The sequence below is a fragment of the Galeopterus variegatus genome, unplaced genomic scaffold, assembly GCF_000696425.1.
Source record: "Galeopterus variegatus unplaced genomic scaffold, G_variegatus-3.0.2 Scaffold458, whole genome shotgun sequence".
NCBI classification, from domain to species: Eukaryota; Metazoa; Chordata; class Mammalia; order Dermoptera; family Cynocephalidae; genus Galeopterus; species Galeopterus variegatus.
Genome location: NW_007726569.1, coordinates 437959 through 456905, shown reverse-complemented (window position 1 = coordinate 456905; position 18947 = coordinate 437959). Strand labels below are relative to the sequence as shown.

General features: G+C 38.5%; 1 protein-coding gene across 18 annotated transcripts in view; it reads left to right on the top strand.

The window, feature by feature from the left end:
- The window catches only part of SGIP1 (SH3-domain GRB2-like (endophilin) interacting protein 1), a 203456-nt gene that overhangs the window by 140098 nt on the left and 44411 nt on the right, over positions 1–18947 (top strand). For 5 of the 18 annotated variants that reach the window (XM_008569015.1, XM_008569019.1, XM_008569012.1 and 2 more), the window contains 6 exons: positions 128–220; positions 2558–2632; positions 4728–5228; positions 11122–11249; positions 12217–12343; positions 16685–16750. In XM_008569015.1, coding sequence (XP_008567237.1) covers positions 128–220; positions 2558–2632; positions 4728–5228; positions 11122–11249; positions 12217–12343; positions 16685–16750 — 990 coding nt within the window. Of the gene's footprint in view, positions 1–127; positions 221–2557; positions 2633–4727; positions 5229–11121; positions 11250–12216; positions 12344–16684; positions 16751–17678; positions 17739–18947 lie in introns of all 18 variants that reach the window. The other 13 variants (XM_008569028.1, XM_008569026.1, XM_008569023.1 and 10 more) reach the window with 5 other exon arrangements.

The window sequence follows — 18947 nt, the reverse complement described above, 5'->3', positions numbered from 1 at the left end:
AAAAAAAAAAAAAAAAAAAAAAAAAAAAAAAAAAAAAAAAATTTGGGGTTTTAAGTGAAAAAGGGGGGGGGGGGGGGAGGGTTCTTTTTTGAACTCACCCTGAGAAATTTTATTTTTATGTTTCCAGTTCTTTTAGATCAGCCTGAGATATGGGGTCCAGGCCAACCAATTAATCCAAGCCTGGAGTCGCCAAAGTTAACAAGGCCTTTTCCCACTGGAAGTAAGTTATGTGTCTGCTCTGTCTGGAAAAATAAGTGACTCATTTTACCGTCTGTCTGCACAATGAAATTAGGTAACTCTTAGAAAGTCTACGTAAGCAACACTTGAACTGTATAATATTAAGAAGAGATGTTATTCTAACAGGCTTCAAAGGGGACAGGACAGATTGTCAAGATAGGAGTAAAATAAGAAAATAAAGTAAAATGGAAATTAACCTTGAACCATAGCCTCTTCCAATATCCCACGTGCTCACTCATTCATTCATTCATTCAATATGTATGTGTAAGAGTGAGAAGCAAGTGAGCTAGAGGACGCACAGAGCCCAGTTCTAGGCACTGGGTTATCACATAACACAGAGGTGAGTGAGCAAGTCATATACGCTCTCTGCTAGTGCTCCAGAACAACTAAGGCTGCATAGGACAGAAAGGACACATTGAGAGGAAAGAGTGTCAACTGGAGAGCAAGAGAAATGAGTCTATATGGTACAGAGAAGCTGAGACAGAGACCAGGGCAAATTTATGTCAAAGCAGCTATCAGCTCTGCTTATTTCAGCATGCCCCGCCCATCCCCACCCACCTGTAGATGACTGGGAAGGAGATCCTGAAAATCTTCATAGCTCTTCACCTTCTGTGGGTTGGACTATTTGGACTAAATGGATTGCTCATTTAGTCAAGACACCTGCTTGATGGATTTATTGAATTCTCCTTTCGGTAGGCTGCCTACACCAAGCATGCATATGGGAGGCACTCCTTAAAATACCCATGGAAGGATTGAATGTGAGAAAAAGGTTTGGGGGGAGCGGGAATATGTAGGGTAATTTTACTCCTTGAGGCTCACATGGCAGACCAACTAAGACTTTTTCCATTTCAGCATCCCCAGGGCTCTGCTTTTGAGTGCCTAAAAATGGTAATAGGGATTAACCAAGGGGATTCATAATCAAAGGCTATGAGATAATTTGTTGGGAATATTATCACTATAAATCCATGTGATCCAGCCTTTCCAAGAATTTTTTCCTCAGTAAAACAGGATAGGAAAAACAGCATCATCAATGACTTTTTTTAAACTTCTGAGCTTTGAAAAATGTATTTTGAAAGGATTCGAACCACAGTGGTGTGATTTTGAATCTTTCTCCATGAAACCAGTGAAAAAGTTCTAACCTCCTTGAAAAGCCTTTTTTGCAAATCTAAACTATCCAGATCCTTAATCAGGAGCAGAGCCCCTGACTGATTCTTATCTTCTGTATGGAAATATTATCCACTTGATGTGTAGTTTTTAGAAGCTCATAACTGAGATTAAGAACCACATATTCCCAGGTTTTAGGATTAGAGCTGTTATTCATGCTTATTGTATGGAAGAACAGGATGCTGTCTAAAAATAAATAAATAAAGTGGGGCGGAGGACATGGGGGAGGAAGGAATGAAAGAAAGAGGCTCTTCCTAAAGTATGTAGGTAGAGGGTACTGGCAAGATCTCTCCAGCTACATGCCCACCTGATTCACTCTACTTTTAGATTATGAAGGATTGGATCACATTCAGGTTCACAACTGAAGTTTGGGATGGTTTATAAAATTAGTGTGAACACTTTGAATCTACCAAATATGGTCAGTGACAAGAAAACATATATTTACAGAAAGAAGGAAAAAAATGTACATGTTGAAACAGTAATTTCTAAGTTTGCCCACATAGTGACAAGCCATCTCTTGGTAGGGGCTATAATACTATATTTATATCCCAGGATTTTGTTTGACTCTAATTTCTACCAAACGAATCTGTTCATTCTTCCTTGATTCAAGTCATTTTGTTTCCCACTTTCAAAAATAAACTAAAATTTAAGACATATAACTTTGAGAAATCTTTCCAGACTCAATTCAAACAATATTATCCTGACTAGATTAACAACCCCTCACCCAACCAACCACTTATCATGTCCATTATCACACCCTGCATTATAATTGTCTGTTAACTTGATATTCATTTATTTAGTCCTAAATTCTTTGAGGGCAGAGGCTGTTTTTATTCAACCCTATATCCTAGTTCCTAGTTGGGATTTAGTTGACACTTGAGGTCTGTTGACTAATATTTGAATGAATAAAATGGGGGGCATTATTGTTTTTATCTGACATTCTTTTGACAAACTCTTATTTTCATAAAATGGAAGAATCTAAATGGGTCCTGCTTCGGTCCTTTGGCTGCTTTGAACTTAACAATATTTAAACCATTGTGGCTATTCCATTTCCAATAGCAGGTATATGAATGAAAGCCCAAATACTGCTTACCTACAGTTTATTGTGTGACTTAGGAAGAACGTGATCAACAATGTTGACTTCTCATCTCTGCAGCACCTCCACCACTGCCTCCAAAAAATGTACCAGCCACCCCACCCCGAACAGGCTCCCCCTTAACAGTTGGACCAGGTAAGACCTAGTTTTTCTGTTCTGGGATGATGTGGTGAACACAGCAGTGGCCCCGGACCTCAACATGCCCTTCATGTGTTGAAAACTGTAGGCTACACTAAAACATCACAATGTTGGTATTTCATTTTATTTCCATTATGATTTATTGTGCAGACATATTTTAAAGCACCACTCCCAGGTTTCACACACACGAAAATAATTTCAATTAATTTTTCTTTGAAATAATTTTGTTGAATGAGGGCCACATTTGCTTGTAAAATGAAAGAAAAAAATCTCAATATGAAAACTGATTAATTGACCACTCAGTTGTATTTTTCCAAGAATCAGTGGAACTTGTGCTAGAACTAAAACTGTGTAGTCTATGAAGACATAAAATGGCTCCCATGTTGTTCAGCATTTTAATGGTGGGGAATTTTTTTTTTTCCAGTAGTCATTCAGGTATTTATTATCCCATGGCAAAGAGATGTGTAAAGATTATGAAATATGGTAAAACGTTGCCACATGCCTTTAGACAGATAATTCCTAAGGCACATCTTTACCTTTTATTAGAATCAATAGTACAGATTCATATAATATATAATCTGCCAAATCTTATTTGACTAGCAAATCCAAAGTAGTAATAGTCATTTCATGTGTCTGGGCCCTTAGAATGTGGTTTCTTGATCACCTTTGGAATTTTATGGCAGCAGCATCCTGTGCTATTTATGCAGCCTGATGAGTTTGCTAGGTACAGAGCAGGGTATTCATCAACAAAAGTGAAAGCAAGACATAGTCGTTTATGAAATTTATATGGACTCAAACCCAGTAGAGAGTCATCCAGAGTCTCATAAGTAAAGGTGTTTGCAAGTGCAAGCCATTTTGGCCCCTTGTATTTCCATAAATTATGTTAGCTATAAATAAACCTACCAGTGACAAAATTATAAATACTGTGGGTCTTGCAAAATGCCACCACATTTTATCTGTAGCCTTGGAGCCTTGAAAGTTAATTCCTTTCAAACTAGAAATATGGAAATACTAAGCCAGTTCTGATAGCCCAAGAGTTATTTGAAGGTAAAGTGGCTTCTGCTCATACCTTGCAGTTATTTAGGTAACAATTTCTAATTTAAATAGCCTTAGTGTAAAAAATGTACAGCTTCTCAGTTTTAATTTTTTTAAATTCCTCAGTTTTAATTTTTTCTCTTATTGATATAAATTAAAAGGAATAGCTGATGCCAATGGTTAAGCAAAACAGACTTTTCTGTATTATGACTTCAGATAGATATATATCGCAGTTATGCCTATATGATGTTAACAAGTTAGACTTGATGAGAAAAGAAATCATAAAGATGGTTTTTTTTATATTTTCTTTCCTATTAAACAGGTATATATGTAACAGTTCTAATAGGCAGCAAACACCTTCTCAATAACCTACATGTGTGTTGTGTGTGGGGTATGTTTGTGTGTGTTTGTAAATATCTGTGTGGGCATATTTCTTTTAAATAATCGTTGTACTGTGTTTCTGGTATATTTAAGGTAGATGATATACTCGTACAGTTAAATATAATTTCATCATTTTTAAACTAATTATAACTAGTTTCACCAAACATTTTCGTTTAATATACCAGAGTAGACAATCTTTACAAAATGAGGGTGATTTCAGTTATCAATTATTTTTATATTGTGTTGTGTGTATTTCAGTAGGCCAGACTTTCAAAAGTGACCTCCCTTTTGGAATTTGCAGTTCCAGAGCCTGTACTTCTCTGTGAACCTAACCCTGCCTTCTCAAAATGATCACACTTGATATACTTGTTAGCAGCCTGTGAATGCAGTGTCATGCTCAGCATGTTAAATGATGGTAACAGGAGCTGACAGCAGTCCCCTGGCAAAAGAGTCAACAATAGCATAGAAAGATGATGCTTTCTTCACCGAGGTGGGGACCGCTCCCCTCACCTTCAGCTCCTCATCCAATAAAGATATTTTTACACCATGAAATATGCCCACTGAGACACCTCACAAGGCAGTATATCTACCAGGCTTTGCCTCACCCCCCCACCCCCTCACACAAATAATATTAACAAAATCAACTAAAGTTTAAAACCAACTACTTTAACCACAGGAAATGACCAGTCAGCCACAGAGGTCAAAATTGAAAAACTACCATCAATCAATGACTTGGACAGCATTTTTGGCCCAGTGCTGTCCCCCAAGTCTGTTGCTGTTAATGCTGAAGAAAAGTGGGTCCATTTTTCTGATACGTCCCCGGAACATGTTACTCCAGAGTTGACTCCAAGGGAAAAGGTGGTGTCCCCACCAGCTGCATCAGACAACACAGCTGAGTCCCCAGCTCCAGGTCTTCCTGGCCCCCTGGTCCCCTTGGGCCCCCCAGGGCCTCCAGGGCCTCCTCGCAATGTACCATCTCCGCTCAAGTTAGAAGAAGTCCAGAAGAAAGTCGCTGAGCAGAACTTCATTAAAGATGATTACTTAGAAACAATCTCATCTCCTAAAGATTTTGGGTTGGGACAGAGAGCAACTCCACCTCCCCCACCACCACCTACCTACAGGACTGTGGTTTCGTCCCCTGGACCTGGCTCGGGCAGTGGTACGGGGACCACCAGTGGTACGTGTTATTGTTTCAGTGTGCTTCGTGTGACGGGGAATGGCCGTGGCTGCTGCAGTGTGAGCAACACCCTCCTCCTGCCTGGCATTTGGCTTTAGAGCTTCAGCCATTCCTCCTCTGGCCGGGTGTCCTGTGGCCCTGTGGCATGTCCTAGTCCATGCAGTGCTTGCAGTCATAGTCCAAGTCTGTGGATGCGTTCTGCCTTGCACTGCCAGCCCTTAGGAGTGCCCTGCCCTCCATCCTGCAGTTAGGCGGTGTAGATTGTTAAAGAAAATGGTGATGTCATTATTTGAAATTCAAGAAATTTCTACAAAGAGATTTTACAATGGGTTTCATGTTAAATATCTGATCTCGTCAGATGCTTCCACAAGGGCTCTAGGTTTTATAGGTCAATGTGGGGATTTTTCCTATTTCTTTTTCCTTTTTTAAATTTTTCTTTCTTCTTCTTCTTCTTTTTTTTTTTGGTGGGGGGAGAAACATGTTAACCCCTCTAATTTGTTCAGCAAAAAAAGAAGTAGGGTTTCAAAAGGAGAATTTACGAAACAGCAGAAACAGGGTGATTTATTGCATCACAACCTAATCGAGCTGCCACTGAAGACAAAACTGCTCTCAGATCTCACCATTTGACATGTACATCAGGTTATGAGTTCTACTCTAAGTATGGTGACAGGTGACAGAAAACTCTACCAGAAATGTACTTTTGGGGACCCTCTATGCAAATTCTGATATTGCATTTGATTTTTTGGTTTTTCTTATTTGAAGCTTCATTTTGTTTTCTAATTATGAAAGGGTAATTATGAAAAGACACCTGCTATGCATACCAAAAAAAAAAAGAAAAGAAAATTAGTATATTTTTCAAATGCATCTTTTTCCATGTCATTTATTCCACTATGCTTAAATTTGTCTGGTGAGATCCTCCAGTGCCTTCCCTCCTGTGTATGTGGGTTCAGTTTAAGCACCTTCCAGGGGGTGCCATGTGCTATTTGTTTTTCATTCACTTTGAAAGAGGCAACCAAATGTGAGGTATTTCAATCTAATAAGAGACAGAAAGGGAAGGCATTTGTCTCTATTCTAATATTCAGTCATTCTTGTTGCCTCTTTCAATGGAGTGTCCTTCAGTGCTTGCTCTCTGTTTGCAAATTTCTTTGTGCTTTAAAGTGAGAGCATCCAAGACGGTCAAGGAGAGGGCTGGGGGTTCACCCGTACAGCACACAAAATCAAAGTTTTATTTCATCAGGTGTGCCCCCAGCCCTTCTCCCCTCTAAAAGGAAAACTATTCGATATTCAGTAAGTTTGGGAAACACTGCGTTCAACAAAATCAGCAAGTTTCTTTACCATAAGGCATTTGGGAGCCTTTATTTTGCCAATAACAGCAACAACTAGTTTCTTGTCCTGAGCATCATGCTAAATGCTTTATGCACATTACTTCATCCTCACAACAACCCCATGTGCTGGATACTGCTATTTTCCCCATTTTACAGATGGGAAAACTAAGGCTCAGAGACATCAAGTAATTCGCCCAAATTTACAGAGCTGAAGGTGATAGACTTGGGATTCACACTCAGGTGTGTCTGATCCTGAGCCTGTGTTCTTAACTGCTGTGCTTTCCAGGAACTCTTGTAAGATCTGATCACAAAATATCCCAAACTTATTTGGCCACTGACACCCACCTATCCTGCATGCACAGTGTCATCAACAAGATCACCAAAATCTTCCTCAAAATGTACTCCTCTGTTCTCCTCTCTCTAATCCTAGAGGGTAAGAGCACTCACCTCCATCTCTCTATTGCTTTTTCAGGTCTTCTGGGGGATACAGGCTCCTTACCTGTAAAGATAAAAAGGGCCCCTATGGAAAGCTTTTAGACCGCAAGCCCAAAGAAGCTTCCTTTCCTTTGTAAAAGAGGGGTGTGCTTCTGTTGTTTTCTGTGTTGCTCTCTCCTAGGCCAGGCTCTCAGTCTCCTGAAAGAAATACCCACTTCCCTCCCTCCGGTGACGGACCACATTGCTCTCCGCACAGTAAACACCTTCAATCTTCATTGAAGGTGGGGAGGGCAGGGTGGCTCTGTTATTCACCTGTTCCCTCCATCACCTTTCCCTAGGCTCTGGGAGATATTTGTTAAATTGAATTGACCATTAATCTAATGAAGAAGAGAGGAGTTTGGGTTTTCTTTCGGGAATCTTTGAGAGTTTCCTTGTTATTTTAATGTGTAGTTTCCATTCCTTATTTGAAATTATTTTAAAATGTTACTGGTAAGGACTACTGATTCTTAATAATTGAGCTGGCTTAAAAAGCTATACTTTGCTGATGATATTAAAGGATTGGATTTCCATGTGGATGATTGAACTGGCCAATGAAATTCATGAATAAATTAAACTTTCACCGTTATCTTCTTAAGTCCTAGTTTATTTGCTGCTAAATCTTTTATTGACGGAATAGACAGAAACTGTCAGAAATGTAAATTTAGGGTTGAAACAATAGGATATGGCCTCATGTTTTAAAGATTATCAATGCTCCTCATTACCTGCTTTTCATAAAACTTAGCCTGATGGGACTAATTTTTCCTGTACTTCTCAAACTATATTTAATAGGGTACCCTTATCCTCACTTTTTAAATTTCATTCACAGCAAGCAAAGTGACTGTCACTGACCAAGTATACACAGTACTTATAGCCTTGTGAATCAGAAGAGTTACCTGCTGTTGAAAACAGTTGGAAGTTAAGAATTCCTCCAAGAACTTTGATTTCCTTATGGCAAAATGTTATAAATACCTACTTTGGCCAGAACGTTGTTTAATTGGAACGCAGACGCAGATTCTTGGCAAAGGCTGTCTCTTCTCCCATGTAGATTGTGTGCCAGGGGACAGGAGGTAAAAAGAGTTTTAATGGCCTGCAGCAAGTTTTGAGGCCATCGAAAGAGAGGAGTTAGTAAAGAAAGAATGTTCAGTATAATATTTTCCAAATTGGGAAACTAAAGCAATATTAAAAGATGTTACGCACAAACACATACATATATTCATAAACAAATAAGGTTGAGCTACCTGGAACTGAATTAATCAAATACATTTTCTAGCTACAAGTTTTTTAGACCAGTGATGTCCGATACAGGAGTTGCTAGCCACATATGGGTATTTTAATTTTAATTAAAGTCAGTTATTTAAATACAGTAGCCACAATTCAGGTGCTCAATGGCCACATGTGGCCAGTGGCTATCTTATTAGACAGTACTGTTCTAGAACATTTTCATTATTGCAGAAAGCTTTACTGGATGGGGCTGTGTTAGGGCTTTTAATGTGCTGGTCATCAAAAAAAGAAACATAGTATATAATCATTTGCATAAATATTGAATAATGTTTTCATAGAAATGGTATAATTGTGTTCTAAGAAACATAATTTGGGAAAGATTGTCCAGTTTTCCCTACAACATCACGTTGTATTAGTCTCATCTTTTTTTAAAAAAAAAAAAAAAGATGACCGGTAAGGGGATCTCAACCCTTGGCTTGGTGTTGTCAGCACCACGTTCAGCCAGTGAGCAAACCGGCCATCCCTATATAGGATCCGAACCCGTGGCCTTGGTGTTATCAGCACCGCACTCTACCGAGTGAGCCACGGGCCGGCCTGTATTAGTCTCATCTTGCAGATAAGGAAACTGAAGCTCAAAGAGGTAACTTGGCCATGGTCACAAAGCTAATAAGTAGCAGAGCCAGGATCTGCCCCAGATCTGTTGGATTCCACGGCCTGTACCTTTACCATTTCTCCCCAGCTGCCTCCACGGCCCCCATAACCCCCACCCCCATGGGATATTGAATTTTTGAATATTCCACCTGCCTGATGCCAATTCCTTAGTACTTTCCCGAGCATTACCAAAAGAGGTTTTTAAAATTTCTTTTCTAGAACATATAGGAAAAAGATAAATAAATGACCTCTTCACGGGATTAATTAAGAAGACTATTTCTTGGAAGTAGACCCATGAGTAGACATTTTGGACCATTTCTATGGCATGGTTTTCCCAAAGCTGAATAGAACCTCTCCCCTCACCCCCACAAAAAAATGCCTCATGAAATTTCCTGACAAAGACATCGCTGTTGTAAAGTTTATTTCCCATCTCTGTGCTGTTACTTGTGTCTTCTGAAGACATCCTGGGTGTAAAACTACTAACGTAATAGTCAAAAGAAAACTTTGTAGTGGGGCCTGTCAAAACATGCCCTGTTTTGTTCTTTTCTTTAGAAGAGAAGATTAGCCAAAGACTGGGAACAGTTATATTGAGAGAGATGTGTGTAAGCCAAACATGCAAAAATAAGAGCAGACTTTCTGCAAAATGTGGGGCTCCATAGACTATTTAAAGCTACAAGAAATTGCAGTTAAGAGCTTGGAGTTTGGAGTTACATCCACCATTTGAGCAGTGTGATCTTAGACAAATTACTGAATATCTCCGACCTTCAGTTTTCATTGAGATACTATACCTACTTCCAAAACTTATCAGAGGGATAATACATGTAAAATGCCTAGCACAGACCCTGTGGCCCAATAAATAAAAAGTAAGAATACAGTAAATAGCAGCAGTGGAGGCAGGTGAAGTGAGGGAGGGAGAGATGGTAATAATTAGAAGGGTTTCACACTAATGTGATTACACTTAGAATAACCAGCACAGAGAAACACACTCAACATTTCACATTGTTTAAATAAGAGAATCAAGGTATACACCAGGGACGCTCCTAAGATGAGAGCAGATTCTTAAATGGTAAGTTTTGCTGTTCAACTTCAAAGCTCTTTGAGAATCTGAAAATCTGGAGACTGAGATGCTGGTCTAGGACTCTTCTATGACCACAATTTTGTGATATGTTGGGGGAGGTTGCAGGGGGAATGGGGTCTGGGGTAGAATGTGGGTACTTTCCTAGACCAGGATTTCTTAGAATTTTCTTGAGATAATTTGGTAACCTGTGCTTCTAACTAAAGTGACAAAAGCTTTGGGAGTAGTTGGAACTTTTCTGAACACGAACTGTTTCAATATCAATTTGACTTAAAGTTTTTAGCCAAGTAGTTTTCCAATGTATTCCAGACATATGACTAAAGGTAGGCCCCTGATTCCTGAGACCCCACCGGTGTGCTGATTGGTGTGCATGCTGGCCTCTGTGTGTCTTCAGTGTTTCACATGCTTGTCATTGACAGCCAGAAAAGTAAATCCACGTTTCTTTCAAAGATCATCACAAAAACCATCATGGGCAAACTCTATGTTGACTGATTCCTAAGCAGCCTCCTTCACAAAATAAAGTCCTCTAAATTCAATGTGTTTCTGTTATTAAGATCACATAAATACAAAGTACTCATGCAACATCTAATTTATTTTCTTGTATTTTGTCCTTTGCTTACCATCAAGTGTTTGGGTACATTGATAAAATTAGCACTCATTTTGATACAAAGTCAAAAATATAATTCTCTTATTCATATTTTAAAAAGAAAAATCTAATGTGGAAAAATAATTCATCTTCCTTCAAGTTCTAACCTCCCTTTTCACCTTGTACATAAATTCTGACTATATGCCAAAAGCACGAGAATTTATCATGAGCTTGGTGCGTTCGTGAACGAAATGGAAGGCACTTGCCACCCAGTCTTAAGAATTTACCTTCTGACACAGAGTAATAAAAGGATTTACCTTTCACTGTTGTCACATGACAACAAAAGGCAGTGAGCTTCAGCTTTTGCCATCAACCATAGTTCAACTTAGGATTTTTTTTTCTTTACTGAAAAAAGAAAAAAAGAAAAAAAAAATGCTGCGCGTGTTTAGCATAGTAAGTGCCAAGGTGGGAAAAAAGTGTCTGGAACTGGCAATGCATTGTGATGAGAGCGCTTTGGCCACCTGTGTTTCCAGCCATTTTTAATACCAGCTTGTTTTTCAGGTGCATCATCCCCTGCTCGACCAGCCACTCCTTTGGTTCCTCGCCGCAGTACTACTCCACCTCCACCTCCTCCCAGGCCTCCATCCCGGCCAAAGCTACCACCAGGAAAGCCTGGAGTCGGAGATGTGGTATGTTCCCCTGTGCCCTGACTTGCTCAGAAACAGATGGTGAGAATGACAGACAAGCTCAAAATGCCTTAACACAGGACATATCACTTCAGTCTAAGCATTAGAACACTTGTATAGACTCCCCTTACAGGTGGCATCTGAAAGACGGTCACTGCGGTGTGGTTGTATATTTCAACCCTCCTCGAATCTCTACCATCTTTCAAGCCAAGTTGAAATGATTGGGATAGGATGCCTGGGCCCTCAGCTCTGCTACAGTGGTTGGATACAAGTGAAGAAAGTAATGTGCAGTTGTGCTAAATCCTTTAGAAAGAAAGGTGTTTCCTTTCACAATATTTGATTGTGGAAAACTCCAAGAGAGGGCAAGTCCTGATTTCTGACCCCAGAATACAGATAGGTTATTGGTGATAGGCACACTATGTGAATATAAAGAGTGATAGCCTGATGAGTTGTTACAGAAGTTTCTTGCATTGTGTTTTAAGGCTGAGGAGTGGAAAAGATTCTGTGTGAACAATTAAGAGACTTGTTTCAGAGGTAAATTTTTTTGGCAACTGCACACAGGAGTCACAACTGATAATGTCCATATTATTTGGCTTGGCTGCACAGTAAAGTATTTTGTACTTAGATGTCTTTGGATGAGTATGAGCTTTCACATTGTGTTACCTTCTTAGTCCCCGAGGGCATTTGAGCACATAGTCCTGAAATAGACCTGTTGACCATGTCACAAATCCCAGGTTCTCTAAGTCTAATGTTCTTATTGAGTTTAGCATTTTATGGCTTGCGGTTTCTCCAGCTCCACTCCATAAGCTCCTGTATATAGATACAATCAATTTCGGTGTAAAAAAAGTGTCATCTGTACTCCTTTAAGAAGCTGATTTGTCAAATCCAGGGCTGAGAGACATTAAAATTATGGGGAAAAAATACTACCACTTGTGTATCTAACTTTTCATCTCTTTTCTTCTCCCTACAGTCCAGACCTTTTAGCCCTCCCATACATTCTTCCAGCCCTCCTCCGATAGCACCCTTAGCCCGGGCTGAAAGCACTTCTTCAATATCGTCAACCAATTCCTTGAGTGCAGCTACCACTCCCACAGTTGGTAAAAATTATCTCCTCTCTTTTAATCCATTTGTGGTTTTGACTGGCTATTTTTTATGATCTGTAATCCCCAAGGCCCTGTGTTTCTGGTCGAAATTATTTTGCTGTGTGTTTGCTACTATCACTTGATTCTTCTTTTAAAAGCACCTTTTCAGCAAAAGAGGCAAAGTGCTATATACCTAAGCAAATAAACAAATGAAAGAACATGAACACCTGTGTTTTGCAGGAATTCTTTTTTATGCTACTCCATACAGAGCTATTTGGAAAAGTAAAGAAGAAATCATCGAGGAAGGTCCTGTAATTTAAATATTATTTCTTATAATAAAAACAGTCTCATTTTAGGGGAAATGTTTCTTTAAAGTCCAACCGTGTACCACTTCAGAAGTCGCAAAATTTAGAACTTTGGTTTTCTTGGAGCTTTCATTTCTTCATCATTTTTTGGTTGTCCTTATGTTGACAAATGGTATAAACATTGGCACTGTGGGACTTGAGCAAACTCTTTGACATTTTTTCTAGTGCTGTTGAGTTGTGCGTGGTCAATTTTCCCAGAGAAATAAGCCATTGCGGGCATTTTCAGTAAATGCCTTTGTGCCTCCTCCCTTGCGCTGTGATGAAAAGTGAAGAGTTGAGAGTGGCTACTCAGCTGATGGTTTTCCCAGGTTTAAATGCCTCATTTTGCCTGGAGTGTCTTCCCTCTTCTCAAGGCTGGTCTCTTTTCCCACCTCTCATAAGCTCCTGCTGCCTCTCCCATCATAGCATGGTGTCTCTGACCTGGGCTTTCCCATTCCATTTTTCCCCTGCAGCCCCCTTTCCTCATTGTCTTCCTTTATTGTCTGAACAACCCTCCAATTCTTCCATATTATAAACCAACGATTCCATCCTGCTTGCTTGGGAGAATCATTAACCAAAACTAAATAAATTCCTGCTGCTACATATGGAAGAGCACACTGCAGAGTTGCCCATGTGAGAAGTAACTTCATCAAAGCCCAAAGCTCTTCTGGAGAAGAAATGCCCATTTTCCCAGGAAAATAAGTTAAAAGTGTGCCTCTTATGGCCCCTTAAGGGAATTTTATCTATATCACACACTCTATATTTTTAATAACACCATCGCAAAAGAACCCTTCAAATTTGGTGAAAATATATAGCCAGTTATCCAATTTTGTGTGATTGATTAACACACAGATATTTAACATTATTAATACAGCCAAGTCTACTTCTTGTCTGCATCGTCAGTGGGGACAAGTTGGGGCTTCCCATCTTTTAATGCCTATTAGCTCATCTCTATCTGTTTTGTTTTGCTTTGTAACATCCCAACTTTATTTTTTCAATTATTTCTTTAATACTCCTTGATTGTTACAGCCATTCCCCTCACTCCTGCTCTTGTTTTTTGTTTTGTTTTTTCCTCAAAATTATTTGTTCCAGTCACTCCGTGTGATTTGCCTTGTTGGTCAGAGAGGAAAGTAAGAGTGAACTGTCACTCAGAAAGTGGACCCCAAGTCACCTCAGATGAACCATCTAATATGTTCTTAAACCTCACTGTGATTCATAGAGAAAATTGCACATGCAGGGAATTTGAACTATGTCCATGTTTTGTACAATGAGTTTCTATACTCCCTGCTGCAGCCATCTCCAATCCTGGCCAGCAACTTTGATTCCTAACACATCGAGTATGTGTTCTTTCAAGATGAAACCCAGAGGAGTTAAAAAAAAAAAAAAAAAGAAGCCACATAAGAGGATAGTCCCATTGCTTCATTGCAGAGGAGCATACTAATTTAGTCTGTTTGGTTCTGTTATTTTTATCTGGTTTTCATCTTCTAGCTGAATTCCTCACCTTCCTGTTTTTTATTTCCTCCTCCTGTGGGTCACCTCACAGCCACTTTCCTCTGAAGTAAATCCACTGTCAAATGACTGACTCTTTTTCTGGAGAAGATCTGCTTTGGGCTGTTCAACACCAAGGGACCTAACCATGACTGACTTGGAACACCAACTTAATGTAGTCAAATGGCTTGGAGGAGATAGAGAATTTAGCAGCAAACTCCCTGAAGTTGATGGCTTGACATTTCTCTCCCACCACCACAATACTTTTTTGACATATCCATGGCACTTACAGCATAGTGAGAACCAATAAGCCAAATTTAAAGCAGCTCAAGAACTAAATTTTTAAGAGCGTGTAATAACTTTCTACACAACAATTCCCATAAGAAAATAACCTTAATGGACTTTGGGTATGAAATTTTTCATGATAGTTGTGATTATAAATTAGTAAATCTCATGCCGCACCTGAAAACAGGACTTTCTGTATATTGTCACACTCAAATAATGAAAAGCTCCTACACAAATGTATGTTATTGAATTAAACACGACTTCAATTAAAAAATGCACTATTATTTTATACATGACTAAGAAAGGGGAAAAGCTGCCAATTGAGCCAAGAAACAACACTTTCTCATCACATTAATTAAAAAACCCATTCCAATTTTAGACAGGTTAGAATGTGGAAAATTTCACGTCTTAGAATTAATGAAATACAGTTAAACTACTTTTGCACTAGAAAACTCACAGGACCTACACTATATGATTTCGGGGAAAATCCTATTAATTTTATGGGGGTAGAGAAAATGTTTAAAGGTATTCTATTACAAGAAACAAACTCCTAAGCATTTCAAGATAAAGAGATAACATTTAGAGATAATGGGAGTTATAATATCCATATTCATTACTTGTTTATTTCTATGGTTGTAGTAGTTTTTTTAGATGTTTGCAAAGTCTTCCTTGGAACCACATTGCAAAAAGATCACCATAAAGACAATTTTTCTTCACTGTCAATTGTATTTCTTCATTGGTAATTATGCATCTTAAATTGCACCTTTAACATCCCAGGAATCTGTAATGAATAAAAAGTAATTATTTATGGGCATCCAAGGGAGCATCAGATGGATTTTGATGCTCTCTTTGTTCCAGAACTTTGAGCAAAAATGATTTGTACTCAGTAATGAAACCATAGCATCTAAAATGTAAAATATTGCCTCTAAGACTTTGTCTCTCCAAGCTGGATAGCAATTATAAATTCTATAAGCTTTCTAAGAAAATACTGGTATTAGTGCCAATTATTCTGCACCCAAAAAAGGAGACCTTTGAAGGTGAATATTCCATATCCCAAGAAAAAAATTTCCACCTTTTTTTTAGTCCTTTTTTTTCCCCTCATGCTATTTTGTTGGAAGGCCGTTTCCTATACTCTCACAGATATTACAGGAGTCACATTAACTTGTTCTAGCCACCTAGAAAGCCACATGTTGTAATAAAAACTGTGATTGACAGGCGATATTCTAGAACCTTAAGAACTGACAAAAAAAGTAGTTTCCCTGCCTTACTCCTCTAGTCTAGGAGGCAAGTGTATAGAATATTTTCCAAGGAATATTATTGTTAATGGAATATCTTTCCTACCCTCATCCATTTTCTTATCTTGTCTTCATTATAGATACAACTCTCCCTTCCTGGTCTTTGTACATATTTTATTCAATTTTCTATTAAAGTTATAATAATGCCTTTAAGACTTGTGGCATTAATACTTTTTATTTTAATCACATAAAGTAAAAACCCTAATTACTTGCATTTGTTAGTTGGTGAGAAAACAGACTGTGTAAAAAGCTGAAATGGTCCAGAGCATCAATTTATGATATTGTGACCAATTTACAAAGACATTTAGCCACAGCTGGATACCATAGCCAAAGAAGGAATTATGATAATGCTTTTCAAAAGTAACAGTCCATAACTACCAAAGGCAGGTGCCAGGCAAATTGAATTTGGATATTGATGAGGGCGGAATGAGATAGTTCGTGCAGGGACCTTGGATTTACACTGTTGCTTTTTTATGGTCCCATTAAAAGCTTCTTCTTTCCCCGTGGGGGAAGGTGCATGCTGGGTGATCCTGTTGAGCTGTCAAGGCTCTGTCAGGAGGTTCTTGTTGATGGACATATGTCTGGCCACTTGAGAACTGTGTTGGAATGAAATACACTTGCCTAAGTCAATTATTAATGATAGTGCCTTCAACAACTCCCTGAGAAGGTGGGGAGTGACTTCTTCCCTGGAGCTGACTTTAGCCAAATTCACAGCTGCTAAAACCTGGCATTTTTTAAAATTTTAATTTCTTCTCATAGAATATCATTAAATAAGCACATCCCTTTTTAATATCCTAATCATAATCCCAGTGTCTTAAGTTTTGTTACTTTTTTCCATTAAAATCATTCCTGTGTTTCAGTCAGTAAATTGTGTTGCTGGATTTCATTTGGGATTTGTATTTGTGTTTTTGTTTTCCATTCGTTTATGTTTCTTTGGTTTGTAGTGTCAGAAGATGATGTTTTTTATGACAAACTGCCCTCGTTTGAAAGGCGCTGTGAAACGCCTGCAGGTATGGTGCTAGCCAAGTGATCTCTAGATATCTAGATTTTAAAATTCCAAGCCATTATCCATCTGAATGCTGTAAACTTCATGGACATGCTCCTCACCTCATGAGTGTCCAGTGCCTCTCAGATGCACCCTGTATATTTACTATCCATTGTGGAACTCATGCCACTGAAATTTTTTTGTTAACTTATTAAAAAAAAAGCAGCAGGTTGCATGACAGTTTCTCAGTGAAAAGATTTGAAAGAGGTGAGATGCTATTACTATGTGAATTTTCAAAGGAAGGAATAATTTAGCTGCTCAGAATTGTATGTCCGATGACTGCTTTTTAATTTGAAAAATAATAGAGCACCATTAGTAATCTTGTTTTCTCTTTGGTATATAGGTAAAGGGTGTTTTGTGTCTGGATGTCTAAGGTGATTCCAGGGGAGGGGACGAAAGATATATGACATCTTCCACGAACTTGAAATTGATATGCAATGCTGTTGTTATTTAAAACCTAAGCTAATGTTTTATACAGCCCATAACTCCGAGTTTATCTTTTTGGAAACATAGAAGGGGATGACATTGAAGATGGAATGGATACAGCAATTGCTGAATGACAGTTGCCCAAATTAGTGCAGTTAAAATATGCTGATGCCCTGCATGGCCAGGAAGACTTTTGCTCCATACACACAAGCACCAAGTATCAAGCTACCAGCAACACATGCCCATCCCTTTAGGCTTCCATAGCTTTGCTTTTGCTTTCTGTCTCCTGAACTAAAAAACAAAAACATAGATTGCCAGCCTTCCCTTTTTCCTGCACGCTAATGGCATGCAGTGCCTCCTCCCTTCCCCATAGTGAGAGTTAATGTCCTGCTCTGTAACTCACATTGTGTCCTTCTCTCTCCCTCTCCCTAACCTTTCCCATCCCGCTTCAACTCCTGGCCATACAGAGAATGAACAGCCTTCCCTCGTTTGGTTTGACAGAGGAAAGTTTTATTTGACTTTTGAAGGTAAGTAGTACATAGCATACCAGATTCTAATTTATACTCCCCTCATTCTTTATTTCTCCATCTGCATTTCGAAATCCCAGTTCCCTTCAAAAGTTCTGGTCTCATTTCTGTATAAAAAATGCTATGGCTACTTAGAAAACATTAAATACTAAAGAAAATATTAAATGAATTTGGTTTGTATGTGATCTTCAATTTTTCATATTGAAAAATTATAGCTAATTTGCAGTTAATATTGGTTACTGAATTAACTGTGGTCAATTGAGCAAAACAAAACAAAACACACCTTTTTTGGCCAAGGAACTTAACTCTGTCAACCAGGGCTCTTCCCTAACTCTTGCAAATGTGACAAATATAAGGACATTTTTGGTTGATATTGGCATTTAACCTTGTTTTGGATTATTAATATTTGGGATACAACATCTATTATTGTCTAATGTAATTATGTATATATATATTATGACAAGAAATGTTGAATAGGAGATCAGGAAAATGGGGGGTGGGGGAGGGAAGGAGTATTTTAGTAAGTTCAACTTGAATCTCCTGAAATTGCATTTGGAATGCCTGCTGTGAACTGGGCAACTATTGATGGAGTTGTCATTTTAGAAGATTAAGGGAAATGTACATAAATATAATGTCAACTATCTAACCTCAATGTTTGATAATCTTTCATATTCTGCATTAAGGATTAACATTCTTCTGTTTTATTTTAAATTCTAAATCATCTCAACAGCCCAGGCATTTGATAAAAACTAATGGTGGGGAAAAATAAAGTAATTTAACTTAATTAATAGGCCAACTTACAAATAAAGATTTATCACATAAGCCACTATTTTCTAGGATTTTAAACAGCTAAATTTATCCTGGGATCAAAGTTGACCAAAAATACTCTACTGTAGAATTGAATATTGAACTTGTTATCATGTTTCATGACAACAGAAAGAATTTTCCTAACTTGGATGTGTGTTTTAATGCATTTTTTGAAATCAGAATGGCTGATATATATAGTTTGTATGGTTGTGGCTTATTTCTCTCAACAGCGAATTTTGCTTGCAAGATGGTCCTATAAGAGGAAGTCCTTAGTTTGGAATAGCTTGGAAAGCAGCAGAAAAGAGAGACAATATAGAAAGTCAGACCAATTTCAGACTTTCCAAATATCCTGATGTGTTGTCCTCGCTTGGGTCGAGCACAGGTGGATAGGCAGTCTTCAGG